This window comes from Molossus molossus, unplaced genomic scaffold, assembly GCF_014108415.1.
Source record: "Molossus molossus isolate mMolMol1 unplaced genomic scaffold, mMolMol1.p scaffold_m16_p_5, whole genome shotgun sequence".
Lineage (NCBI taxonomy): Eukaryota > Metazoa > Chordata > Mammalia > Chiroptera > Molossidae > Molossus > Molossus molossus.
This window is the reverse complement of record NW_023425388.1, coordinates 50615942-50630766: the sequence shown is the minus strand read 5'-3', so window position 1 is coordinate 50630766 and position 14825 is coordinate 50615942. Positions and strand designations below refer to the sequence as shown.

Sequence of the window (14825 nt, the reverse complement as noted above, 5' to 3'; positions counted from 1 at the left end):
AAGGGGAAGAAGGGGGAGAGAGAGAGAGAAACTTTGATGTGAGAGAGACACATCAATTGCTTGCCTCCCGCACGACCCAAACCAGGGCTGGGAATTAAACCTGCAACCTAGATATGTCCCCTTGACTGGGAATCCAACTTGCTACCCTTCGGTCCACCAGCTGACATGCTAACTGGTGAGCCAAACCAGCCAGGGCTGATGTTATTTTTCAATTCAAATAAATATTTTAGTATAAAGAATAATACAGCCCGGCTGGTGTGACTCAATGGATTGAGCATCATTCCATGGACTGAGAGGTCCTGGTTTGATTCCCAGTCAGGACACATGCCTGGGTTGTGGGTTCAATACCCAGTAGGGGACATGCAGGAGACAGCCAATTTATGTTTCTCTTTCACACTGATGTTTCTATCTCTCTCTCCCTTCCTTTCTTTCTAAAAATAATCAACAAAAATATATTTTTAAAAGAAAAGAATAGTATAAAAAACTTGAAATAATTCATTTGCAGTATATTATGTAAGAAAGATTATTAAAAGCAGTCAGGTCAAGATCAAACTGATGCAGATCTAATATAATTCATCATATTCTAGTTACCAAAACGAGATAATAGTGGTAGCCTTCATTATTTTATAATTATCCCATGTGATGTGTAGCTAAAGTTACAAATTATTATTAATGTTATGAGTATTACTGAAAGCAAGATACTCCTTCAGTAAATGTGTGTCCATGTGGGTATTAAATTCTGGTGGACAGCTTTTGGGGATAATATATTTAAAAAGCCAAAATAGCTCCATTAATTCTATTAGACATTATGATTAGATTTCCCATGATTTAATGAAAAAGAAAGGTATATACTGCTAAAACTAATTGGTCCAGCAGCTAACATATAATTTTATTTTTTGTTAATAGGAACTGGAAAATCTCATTATAAGCTGAAATAAGATGAATATTGACTATAATTATAATGCACATTTCATAATATGATTTGACCGAATAGGTTTGAACTATTTTATTGAATGATGTACAACAAATTCAAAAGCACGTGAGATTTTTATATAGTACATACTGCGTGAGCTTGTACCAAGGATAGTTTATTTTGTTTACAGATTTATTTTTTTATTTCAAGTCTGTGAAAGGTCGAAAGAATAATATAATGAACACATAAACATTTTACTTAAATTCATCTATCCTCCTATTTATATACTTTTTAATGAAAAGTATAGAAAATGCAAGCTCCTAAGTGCAAAGATGTTTCTCCAAGTCTATTGTCTAGCAGAATGTCTCACAAGCTGGATTTGTCTGATATTTTCTTATGATTGGATTCAGATGAAAACATTTTTGGCAGGAATATGACTTAAGAGTTATTGTGTACTTCCTAACACATCACTTCAAGAGGAATATGATATCAATTTGCCCCAATATTACTGATGCTGAGTTTGATCCCTTGATTAAGGTGGTGATGCCAGATCTTTCTATTATAAAAGTACTCTTCCCCCATGTCATTAATAAGTAACCTGTTCCCCTACTAAATTTTACCCAGTAGTTTTATCATTCTCGGATGATGTTGCCTGAATAAATAAATATACATATTTATTTGCTCAATGTTGATTTTCTGGTATATCTTGAAAAATAAATTAATCCAGAAAACTTTGCACATACAGTTTAAAGAATCAACACCCTTAATCTGCATTATTTCAGTTGTTAAGAGAGACCACTCATTCTAGTGAGTGGCAGCTCCTGGGGATGAGTGATGAGAATAGATGAAAAGAATGTCTTCCCTTGTAGGTCAGATTCCCCAGAAGCAGAGCCTGAGCCTGGGGTTCTACCCAAGTGATTTATTGGGAAATATTCTCAGGAAAGGGGAAATAAAGGTAACAGGAAATTTCAAGGAGTCAAAACTAAGCAAGGAGTCTCTAGAACACAGTCCCGATTTAAGAAGAGGGTTGACTTTTTTATCCCATGCCAGTCAGTCATTGGCAGAGTCCGGGGTAGTCAGGGGTTGTGCTTCCCTTGTGGGAAGGCTCCTGTATGGGCAGCAGCAATCCCTGAAGAAGTGGGCAGCTAAGAACCGTTATCAGCCAATACTCAGAGCAGCATTCAAATTCAAAATGTTTTTAAACATCGAACTAACTAAACAAAAGACATCTGAAAATCAAGTTTCTCTAATTTATGACCCTTGGAATAAATAAATAGGTTAATAAAACAGATGTAAAGAAATAAGTTCATATGAGAATTTTCCATATAATAAAACATTTCAAGTCAGTGGACATTTTTCCAGTGAGGGGGTGTTTTGATAGCAATAGAAAACCCTAAGTGTGTGTGTGTGTGTGTGTGTGTGCGCGCGCGCGCGCGCGTTGGGGGGGTGTACAGGGGATGGGCAAAAGTAGGTTTATAGTTGTTTGTATGGGAAAAGACATGCAAGTTATGATTACTAACTCAAAAGAATGTCACAATGGCACAGTGCACTTAGGTACAATCTCTTAAGTACTCAAGTTGCCAGCCTTCATTATTTATACATTCTTGTGGCATACTTGCTATATTCAAGCTCACTTTAGCATAGGGTTCTTAATAAATCTATTTTTACCCATCCCTGTGTGTGTATATACATTTGGCTAACATCACTGAAAAAGTCATAGGTAAGAAAGATATAGTTGGATCCAAAGATTCAGATGATTTCACCAATACCTAGTGTCTTTCCATTACACAAGGTTCTGCTTTTCATTGTGTTTGTTTCATTCTTGAGCTACACATGGCGGTGATCCCTGGAAACCCAAGCTTATACTCTTATGATTTCAAGTCCAACAGAAAAAAGTATCTCCTTTGAAATAATACTAATAAAAGTCTTAGAGCCGAGTCTTCTTGACTCTGACTGTCTTAGCTTTGGTTATGCCCTATCCTTGAACCAATGACTAACTATGACCAGGGAGATGATACCAAGGTTTATTTGTATATCTAACCCTGGAGCAGGAGCTAGTAGTGTCGGTTCCAAAAACCATATGGCCAGAGAGGTGGTTACTCAAGGAAAATAGAGGGACTGTTATTAAGAGAAGAGACAAAGGTGTCTGAGCAGGAGGCAAAACCAACAGATGTCTCTAACTGATTATTCAATAAAGATGCTTAGACATCTGATAAGCCAACTGAAAAGACCAAGGTTGGACAGTGGAGAGTGAAGCTAGGCATCTACTCACTCTTTATATCACAATAGATTCCAGATAAATTTAAAAATTTTATGTAAAAAAACAAAACCACAAAAGTACTGGAAGAAAGCATGACTGAAAAATTTTAAAAGCTGGAAGTAAAGACAACCTCATTAAGCATGACACAAAATACAGAAATCATAAAGAATAATATTGATAAAATTTAACCACATAAAATCTTAAAAGCTTTTCTACATCAAAAATACCATACTGAGTGAGATAATGAAGATCTACAATGAAGATATAATAGTTATGAACATCTATACACCAAGCAATGTAACAATGACCATCATGTAGCATAAACTATAAAAGATACAAGAAGAAAGAGACACAAACACATTAGTTGGAGACTTTAATTCACCTCTCAGTCTGTGACAGGTCAAGTGGATAAACAATGAGAGAGATTTTATCATTATTAGTAAGGGAGTTCTGATAGATAAAATTTCAACTCTGTACCCTGAAAATAAAATAAAATAAAAAAATTCTCCCGTCCTCCAAGGGCCCTTGAAACAGTCACAAAACTTGACCATGTATGAGGCAATAAGAAAACATTCTCAGACCAATGTACAATAAGACCAGTAATAACAAGAAAATCAGAAAGCAAAAAGATTCTTCCACCTTCAGAAAATAAAAGAAAATGTTAAAAGTCTGTCTCAAATATTTCTTGGATTTAAGGAAAAATAACTAAAGTTGTGGTCAATCTAGAAATAATAATAATGGAAAAATATATCAAAACTTATGGACAGTGTTCAGAAGAAATTTTGTATCTTTAGTTATACTGATTTAAAAGATAGAAGAAAATACTTAATTAAGCATCTGGCTCCAAAATTAGAAAAGATACAACAAAATAGGCCGCCTTGCAGACACCGTCGTACCGGAACCGCTCAAGCCTAGCCATGGTGAACCCCATCGTGTACTTCGACATCGCCGTCGATGGCGATCCGTTGGGCCGCGTCACCTTCGAGCTGTTTGCGGACAAAGTTCCAAAGACAGCAGAAAACTTTCGTGCTCTGAGCACTGGGGAGAAAGGATTTGGTTATAAAGGTTCCTCCTTTCACAGAATTATTCCAGGATTTATGTGCCATGGTGGTGACTTCACACGCCATAATGGCACAGGCGGCAAGTCCATCTATGGGGAGACATTTGAAGATGAGAATTTCATCCTGAAGCACACAGGTCCCGGCATCTTGTCCATGGCAAATGCTGGACCCAACACAAACAGTTCCCAGTTTTTCATCAGCACTGGCAAGACTGAGTGGTTGGATGGCAAGCACATGGTCTTTGGCCGGGTGAAAGATGGCATGGATGTTGTGACAACCATGGAGAGCTTTGGGTCCAGGAATGGCAAGACCAGCAAAAAGGTCACCATTGCTGACTGTGGACAACTCTCATAAATTTGACTTGTGTTTTATCTTAACTACCAGACCATTCCTTCTGTAGCTCAGGAGAGCCACCCCTTCACCCCCATCTGCTTGGAATGTCTGTAATATTCATGCTCTTGCCGCAGTTCGTTGAGTTCCATATTTTCTTTACTCTTTCCAAGTCTAGCTGGGTTGCAGAGTTAAGTTTATGATTATGAAATAAAAACTAAACAATTGTCAAAAAAAAAAAAAAGAAACAACAAAATAAACTATAGGAGAGTGGGGGAAAAAAGAATAAGTCAGTGTTAGAAATATAGTAGGAAGAACAATAAATAAATTAAGGAAAGATTATAAGATATATACTTATTTGTTGTTATTAAATAAGAGAGTGCATGAGCATAAATGCAGTACAATGTAAACATTTGAGAAAACTGGGTGAAAAGTATGTGGGGGAAAAAATGTTTTTAAATCCTCACCTGAGGATATTTTTCCATTTATCTTCAGATAGAGTGGGAGGGAGGAAGAGCGAGAGAAACATATATGTGAGTGAGACACATCGACTGGTTGCCTTCCACATGACCCTGACCAGGGCCAGGGACTGAACCGCAACCAAGATACGTGCCCTTAACCAGAATTGAACCCGGGACTCTTGGGTCCATGGGCCGACACTCTAACCGCTGAGCCAAACTGGCCAGGACAGTATGTAGAAATTCTTTATGCCATTCTTGTAATCCCTTAAACAGCTTTTATTGTGATGAAAAATCAGAGAGAAGATGGCCAAAGGTTTGTAGGTTTGGGGGTCTAGGTTTTTTTTTAATGACAGAAACTTGAGCATACTTAAATTCTCATAGAAAGATGCCAGTAGAGGAGAGAAGGTGAAGAATGGGGGAGAGAGAGAGTGCAAGAATGAGGGAGAATCGAAAGCATGAGGATGTGAGAAGACGCTTGTGATTATAAAGCAGTATATATTCAATGCAGAAAATTTGGTACATATAGAAAGGTGTAGCCCTGGCCGGTTTCGCTCAGCCGTTGGCGAGTCAACTCACAGACCAGAGAGATCCGGGTTCAGTTCCCGCTAAGGGCATGTACCTCAGTTGCAGTTTGTCCCCGGCCCTGGTTGGGTCGTGTGGGTGGCAGCCACTCGATGTGTCCCTTTCACATCGATGTTTCTCTCTCTCTCTCCCTCCCACTCTATCTGAAAGTAAATGCAAATATGTCCTCGGGTGAGGATAAAACATACACACACACACACACACACACACACACACACAACTATAAAGGTATATATTAAAGAACACAAATCACGCGTCATACCAAGACCTAATAGAAGGTACATTGCTGGAGGCACTTCAGGTACAGGCAGACCAGAGGGCGGCCTGGAGCACAGAGACCAGAAGAGACCTCAGAGGCCCTCTGGATTTGCGTACTCATTTCATAAATGAGGAAACTAAGGTTAAGAGACATGTAAGTGATTTCTTTAGATTACAGAGCTACCTAAGGGCAAACATCGTTTTCTAACGTCTGATCCAATGCTCATTCCACTTTACAGGACCTATCACTGAAGTTCCCAGTGATTGTCGACCAGGGGAGACACGATCACTGGAAGCAATGGCAAATGTGTGGGAACTTTTTGATCATCACAGGACAAGGGGATGCTATTGTCATTGAGAGGTTGGGGAGCAAAGAGGGCAAGCTTGTTCAGTGGTCCAGGAAGTCCTGCACAATGAAGACTGTACTGTCCAAAAACACCAACCGCTCTTCTGTTAGGAAACCTTATAGGAGCTGTGCCCAGAAATCAGGCTTCTGGGGTCAGGTCCAGCCCACTATTATTGAGCTATGTGACTGGGCAAGTCACCAATACTCCTCATTCATTTCTAAAATCAGCATTTTATACCAGATGGGAACTCACGTCCTACAGCCTTTGACTGGCCCAGATTCTGTCATCACATTTGGTTGGCCCCTCAAAGGAGGCCAAGGGTGGTCAGGAGCTGATGCTGCCAATGACACACAGGTGCATGCAGAGTAAACCCCCAAACCCTTCACTTGTCAGTTCCTTGGGCTCAGCTGATTCACAACTTACTAAGCTAGATATCTAGCATCTTAGATGATAACTATGCTCTTGTAAAACTCTTTAGAGTTACAAAGCATTTTTGCCTGCATTATTTCATTGTTCTCCCATTCGCCCTGTGAAGTAGTTACTACAACTGCAATTTTAAAAATGAGAGAAACTAGACTCAGAGTACAAATGACTTGCCTCAGATAACTGGGTCACCAATTGAAAAATGGAGTTGGGATGAAGGCCTGTCTTCTGAGGCCAAATCCAAAGCCCTTTCAGCCCCTCTCCATTGCCCTAAGGGCAAAGGCCAGTTTTATATCTGCTCCCTCTGGCCCCGGCTAGGCAGCGATTTCCACTTCCTCATCCTCTTTCTCTCAGACCACTCTGTCACTTGGATTATAAATTAGCTCAACAAGCAAGAGGACCACAGGCTTACTCTTCGCTTCCTTAGGAAACAGCTAACACCAACAATGGACGGTTAATTGGTTTAAACGGTGGTGAGCTCTGGGTCACTAGGGGTGTCTGGAAGGCAGTGGATGACTATCTGGCAAAGACATGGTGGAGGAGATTCCTGATTTGCAAACAAAAGATCTCTGAGGTCCCTTCCAAATCTGAGAGCCGAGGACCATGTGCTTAGGGAGACACATGGTTCAGGAGCTGACTGGGCAGAGGCCCAGGCTGTGGAACAGAAACAAGTTTGGAGAAGGAAAGAAGGAAAAAAGTCTTAAAGTGATTGTGAAGCCTAAAGCAGATTCTTTTCTTCCAAGAAAGAGGCTGGAGCCCCAACAGGGATGGAGAGACAAATTGGGTTGATGCCTAAAGAGGAAGTTAGGGGAAATGTCAGTATTTCTCAAATAGCCTTGTACAAAAAAACGTGTCAACAAACACCCAGCCAAACTTCCCTGACTACAACTCAAGCATCACAGACGAGAAACAGAGGAGCAGTCTCTTGAGAGAAAAGCACTTGAATTGAGTTAAAAATATATTAAATTCACAATCAGTCAAAAATGCTAAAAGCCCACAGAATATCTTTAGACCAGACTTCTTCTATTTCCCTGAAAGCGGGATTCTTTCTAAAGCATTATCTGAATCAACATTTGGGGTGAAGGGGGAGAAGGACTGGCCTTGCAGTGGGAAATCAGCAATTAACAGAAATCATCATTTAACTAGAGCAGTATTTTGAAAGCAATTCAGAGGAAATTCTGGGACTATTACTTTTCTTACAATGGAAACCAGGTCTTTGCAGCCTGGCAGCTTGATGAAATAAAGAGTTCCAGGTGAAAAGGGGACTCACATTTGCAGTAGCCAACAGAATGACTTTTTTCCCAAAATTCTTTAGAAATCTTGTTCAACCCCCCTTTTCAAGCATGGGTACATCTGAGTACATTTAGAAAAAAAAAAGTGTTAAGATAATATCTTTTCTTATACATGTAAAACATGGAGGAAATACACATTCTCCAAAAACAGAAAATAAACATTACATGTTTCTCCACCACCCCAAAAGAAGCATTTAGTATGTCTAGTAGATTTTCTAAAATTTAATTTTAGGTCATTGAATGGCTCAAAATCTAAGGTATTCTTTAAAAAGTGTTGTCTCACAATGCTTTGGGGTGGGGTAGGGGGACAGGGAGGAGGGTGTCTGCCGGGGAAAAAGAAGAAACATCTGTAACAAAAATAAATTAATTAATAAATGAAAACAAACAAACAAAAACATTTAATTTTAGGTCATTGAATGGCTCAAAATCTAAGGTATTCTTTAAAAAGTGTTGTCTCACAATGCTTTGGGGTGGGGTAGGGGGACAGGGAGGAGGGTGTCTGCCGGGGAAAAAGAAGAAACATCTGTAACAAAAATAAATTAATTAATAAATGAAAACAAACAAACAAAAACATTAGCTTAAAAAAAAATGTCCCCACTTGACCCCCGTCTACCACTCACTTCCAGGTGAACTTTTTTGGGTTGGTTGTGTATCCTTCCAGTGTTCCTAATACAATTATAAGTACAAACGTAAATTTTACTTCCACACCTTTCTTACTACAAAAGGTTACATACCACATATACTACCTCTAGCTTTTTGCACTTGAAAATATATCTTAGTTTGCATTAAAATGGGATCTACTTGTCCAGCCAGTGTGGTTCAGTGGTTGAGCATCGACCCATGCACCAAGAGGTCGCCGGTTCGATTCCCTGTCAGGACACATGCCCACGTTGTGGGCCTGGTTCCTAGTGGGGGGCATGCAGGAGGTGGCCAATCGACATTTTCTCTCATCGATGTTTCTTTCTCTCTCTCCCTCTCACTTCCTCTCTCTGTAAAATCAATAAAGAAAAAAAAATTGAAAAAGAAAATGGAATCTATTTTTTGTAATTTTCTTTTTTGCTTAAGAATTTTTTTTATTCTCACCTGAAGACATCTTGCATTTATTTTCAGATAGAGCAGGAGGAAGAGAGGGAGGAAGAGAGAGACAGAAACATCCATGTGAGAGAGACACACCACATCAACTGGTTGCCACCCACATGACCTCAACCAGGGTGGGGACGATCCACAAAGAACGTGCGTGCCCTTAGAGGGAACCAAACCCGGGACTCTGCTTAAGAATGTTTTATGGATATGGTTGTATATCATCAAATAATGTTCTAGAGTATGCTTTTGAAAGGATACGATGTCAGGGAAAAATGGTGGGATACTAATATGGCTGGTTTTGTGCCTCCCATGGGATAATCTCTAGAACAGGGAGGAAGACTCTCTGGCCCCCAGAGCCCAGGTCTGTGAATGAGTTCCAGCTCAGCCGGTTGCCAGCTACGTAAACGTAGTGGTGGAGGCAAGACAGAGACTGTGAGCCTCAGTTCCCAATATATTTTCACTGTCTCACCCACGATAATGCCAGCTTGGCCTCTAATCAAGACTGTAGTGAGAATTAAAAGAGACAATGGTTAGAAAAAGACCATCCCATGTGAGGCAACAAGGTGTTAAAATATTAACTTACCGACACCATACACATAAGCATAAGCATACACCAACGCATGCACACACCCATGCATACACAAGTACTTGCATTGTAATAGGGAGCTCTTTTTGGTTACTGTTTTATGACTTTTCAGTAAATAATTTTTCTCAAAATTTAAGTCTTCGAAAAACATTTATCTTGTTACATATTTAATGTATATGCATTATAGAAAAATTAGGAAAAATAAATAAACAAAAAGGAGAAAAGTAAACTAATCTATAATTTATTTGCAAAAATCCTCCCCAAATTTCCATAGTTATGTGTATATGTGTGTACATGTGCATGTGTGTGTGTATATACACATATTTATAATTTATAAAATGGAATTCTTATTGTATATTTTATCTTTGTAACCTCCTATTCCCACTCAATATATTACATATATTGTTCTATATTCATAAACATCTTTATTGTCATTAATAGTTACATAGAATTCTATTGTATTAATAAATATACCATATTTTGTCTAATCAATCCATTTTTGTTGGAAATTTAAATTCTTTTGAGATTTTTATTATTACATATACTGTTATACCGGACATCTTTACAGCCAAATGTTCACATACATTGAAGAAGTCAATGTAGAACAAGTGCTGCATGTTTTCTTTCATTCATTCAGCAACTGCTCTGGAGCACCCAGGATTCACCGTGAGCTGTCTAGGTGCTAGAGTTACAAAGATAAATCTGTTTCAGGACCCGTTAATTTAGAAAAGGATACTGAAAGGATTATGATTACATCTTGGCTCCACTGAACTCCTTCAGGCTCCTGGTGAGCCTGCAAATACTTTTCACAACACTACATCTTATTCATGAAGCCCCACCATATTCTCTAACCTAAATTCACCCTTTCTCTGCCTGAAAAACTTCTAATTATCTGTCAAGACCCAATCCAAATATCCCCTGCCCTGTGGAGCCTTCCCAAACCACTCAAGAAAGAATAAGTCTTTCCTAGAGAACTTTATGGACCCAGAACTCCTGTCCATATACCCTCCTATGTTATCTCTCTCTCAGCACTGTAGGTCCCTTGAAGCTGGGGACTTATTATCTCCAGTTATGCCCATCACATAGATGCTCTTACTGAATGCTTATCGAGTGAATCACTAGTACCATGTGCTTAGTAAAATAATAAATCAAGCAACAGAAGTTACATTATTGGCAAAGAAGAACTGTTAGCAAAGGCTCATGGCCAACAACCAGTTTAAGGAAAGGCTCAGCTGTCCTGGCCCATGGGGTAGGCCAGCTTTTTCCTGTGTCCTTATTTTGTTACTCTCTCTTGACCCTGACAATGGAAGACTTTATTCCTAAGTGTTTTGGCTCACTTGGGCAATCAAGGGAAACCAGGGGCTCCCTGGGGCCTAAAATTGTTATAATTGGGGGGATTTTAAAATATATCTAATTAGGAATAAATATCCAATTAGGAATAAAATCATAATTATTTCAACCAAGAAGTCAGCAAAATACAAATTTTAAAAGCTGACCAACATCACAAAAATGCCCAATTCACTTCTCTAATACATTTTTACAAATTTTTCAATTATTCTGAGAAAAATATACATTAATCTTAAATTAAGGGCTACACAGGACAATTCAAATACATTTTTCAATGGCTACAATACGGGGCAGGAAATGGGCATGATGAGCCTTAACCCGTTGCAGTGCCAGAAGGTAAGGAAGTGCTAAAACCCGATGGCACATGTCAGAGGGACACAGGAGCTAACTGAGGCTCAGAGCACCCAGTGGCCAATGCTGGAACAATTTATTTTTTTTCTTTATTGATTTTAGAGATAGAGGAAGGGAGAGGAAGAGAGAGACAGAAACATCAATTGGCCACTTCCTGCATGCCCCTCACTGGGGATCGGGCCCACAACCTGGACATGTGCCCTGACCGGGAATCAAACTGGCAACCTCTTGGTGCATGGGTTGACGCTCAACCACTGAGCCACACCGGTCGGGCCAAAGCTGGAACAGTTTGAGCAACAAAATAAATAAAGAAGTTTGCATTATAACCCAAAGTATAAAATAAATATACAGACTCCATACTCATTGAAATAAATGACAGAAAGAAAGCAAGAAAGAAAAGGGGAGAGAGAAATCTTTCAAGTAGAAGATTTCCAAATAATTTATGTAGATACTGCCCCCTCAAGGAGGGTTACATAACTCCCCATCCCTTCAGTGTGGGCTGCACACAGCCATTTCCTTCCAAAGACCACGGCAGAGAAAGGGGGGGTGGGAGCTGCGAGCACAGTGGAGAAGCCTGGCAAACACTACCTCAGCCAGGTGATCAAGGTCAACATCAAGTGATAAGTCACGTTGATAGTACATACCTTTGATATGATGTGATGAGAATGGCACTTTACCTCTGTGGCCTTCTCCCCCAAACCCCTAGCCCCAATCTAACCGTGAGGAAAACAAATTCTACAAAACCTGACAAGTTCTCCTCAAAACTGCAGTCTTCAATGAAATGAAAATTTGAGAAACTGTCACAACCAAGAAAAGGGTAAGAATGCGTGACAACTAAATGGAATGTGCTATCCTGGATAGGATTCTGAAGCAGAAAAAGGACATTACGTGACAACTTAGGAAATATGAATAAATATAAATGTTAACTAATGATTATGTGTCAGTATTGGTTCATTAATTGTAACAAATCTACCTTACTAATGTAAGATATTAATAGTAGGGGGAAACTACAGGGTATATGGGAATTCTGTACTGTCTTCACAATTTTTCTGAAAATGTAAAACTGTTCTAAAAAAGAAAGTCTACTAAGAAAAAATGGCTACAATGTCATATTGAACTCCACAAATGTATAATGAGATTATTCCTAAACTATAAAATTTAGCTTTTAAAACAATTTTTTTCTTTTTATTGATTTTTTTAGAGAGAGAGGAAGGGAGAGGGAGAGGTAGAAACATCGATTGGCTGCTTCCAGCATGCCCCCACTGGGGATTGGACCCACGACCTAGGCATGTGTCCCAAACTGTGCCCCAACTGGGAATCGAACTGGTGACCTCTTGGTGCATGGGTTGATGCTCAACCACTGAACCACACCGGCTGGGCCAAAATTTAACTCTTTAATAAACGTGTGTTGAGGTTTTATCATGAGAACACTTGTTCTCAGGCCATTTGGGCTGCATCAGGAGACATTTCCCTATTGTTTTGTCTAGAACAATCATACTTTATCAGTAGATGAGGGGTTTCCACAACTTACCTGGAAGGAGATATTAAAAAATTAATGGCCCTGGCTGGTGTGGTTCAGTTGTTTGGTGTCGTCCAAAAGGTTGCTAGTTCAATTCCCAGTCAGGTCACATGCCTGGGTTTCCAGCCCCATCCCCAGTGTGGGGTGTACAGGAGGCAGCCCATTGATGTTTCTCTCTCTCCCTAAAATCAATTTTTAAAAATTACCGGATAAAAATGAGTGCTCAGGTTGAGGTAGGATGGAGGCCCAGCAAAGCAGCCTTCCTCTCCCAAACCTCCATGGCCTCCGGGAACGGCCCAGGGATCTGAGACGTAAGTTGGATCAGGTATTCAACAAACACCTGTGTTGCTAGAAGATGCAGTGGTAAACAAGACAGACACGATCTGTCTTCAGTAGGAGGTGTTCTGAAAACCCTGGACTGGTTCTCCATTCTGCCTGGACTTCAGAATGGCCTGTGAAACTTTTCTTTAAAATACCAAAGCAAGGGCTTCTCTCCAGAACCTCCGAGGGCGGGACCCAGGAATCTGTTCGCTTTAAAAGCTCCCCAAGAGATTCTGAAGCATAGCCAAGATCGAGAAGCATTGACTAAATGTTGTAAGAACAACCCACTCCAAAATGGGTGTTCTGCGATCGCTCTCGTTGTGGGAAAGTGGGAGAAAAGGACTGAAGTACAGTCCCTGGGGAGCGACCCCTCCCCGAGGGAGTCTGGGGGCAAGGAGCAGGGGTGGCAGGGGCCCCTCGGCTGAAGGCAAGGCTGCCGAGGGCGGCGTTGGGGGCGAGGGGCAGCGCTGCGGAGCAACGGGGTGCGGTGCAACCCACGCACTGGCTCCTTTTAGAACAAACCAGCTCTTCTCAGACATATGTACTGAAGAAGCCTCCTCCTGGAATTTTCCAGCGAGAGCCGAGAACTGCTCTCAGCAATAAAAGCATCAAGAGCAGATTTTGTTTATCTTGATATAAAGAATCTCAACACTGGAAGACCATTAAGGGGTCACCAACACCGACCCCCACCCCCATCTCTCTCTGCCTCTCTCTGCTTCTCTCTGTCTCTCTCTGTCTCTGTCTCTCTCTCTCTCTCTCACACACACACACACACACACACACACACACACACACCTCAACACTGTTAATGCCATGAGTGGTATGTTTCAGAGCAAGTTTTTGTGCTGTGTCCGTACATACCATGCAGCTATTTGATTTGTCTTTTGGCATTTCTATAACCGCAAACGAGAACTCAGTTTAAGGAGGGCCTGGAAAACATGACTGAGGAATAAAGAAAGGGAAGAACAGTGACCTAGTGCCTAGAGTGGATCAACTTCCCACCCCCCTATAACCTTATAGGGAAGGTAAGACTCTCCCCAGTTTACAGAGGAGGAAACTGTGCCTTAAAGTGTCAGATGTCTTCCCCTGGGTCATTTAGCTAGCATGCCAGAGAGCTAGGATTGACCTCATCTTCACAACTCCAGGAGGTAGGTGTTATCCTCTGGGGTTTCAGATGAGGAACAGTAGGCTGGAGGTGCGTGGCAGAATTATACTTTAAGGTTGGCCTCCTGCTCTAAGGTCAGAGCTCCCTCCAAGGTATCACAGCTGCTTGTTGAGCTGGGAGGCACTGTCTGCTCCTTCCCCCTTCTCCATCCATACCAGGAAAGGTTCTGAAGAACTTTGTGTGCTAACTTTGCAACTTTTCTGAAAATGTAAAATTATTCCAAAGTAAAAAGTTTTTGTAAAAACAGCAAATATTAACAAATTAATAAATAAAAAATAAAAATAAATAAAAACAGCAAATCGTCAATATTGTTGCTCCTAAACTTTTCGCACACTATAAATGAACAAGATAAAATAATTTCTTAAACATTAGCTTTTTCGTCTCGACACATTTTGCAATATCTATTTCTGTGTATGTTTTATAATGTGCACAATACGTCAATACAATAGCACATATACAAGTTGTATTACTTTCTTAGGGCTGCCGAGACCAAGTTCCACAACTGCATGGCTTAAAACAACAGAAA

At 40.2% G+C, this 14825-nt stretch overlaps 1 protein-coding gene across 1 annotated transcript; it reads left to right on the top strand.

Moving 5' to 3' along the window:
• The first annotated feature begins 4062 nt into the window (after nucleotides 1–4062).
• LOC118617377 (peptidyl-prolyl cis-trans isomerase A-like) lies at nucleotides 4063–4792 on the top strand. The gene has a single exon (XM_036243283.1). The coding sequence runs from the start codon at nucleotides 4091–4093 to the stop codon at nucleotides 4586–4588; it is 498 nt and encodes a 165-aa protein (XP_036099176.1). The 5' UTR covers nucleotides 4063–4090; the 3' UTR covers nucleotides 4589–4792.
• The last annotated feature ends 10033 nt before the right edge of the window (nucleotides 4793–14825 follow it).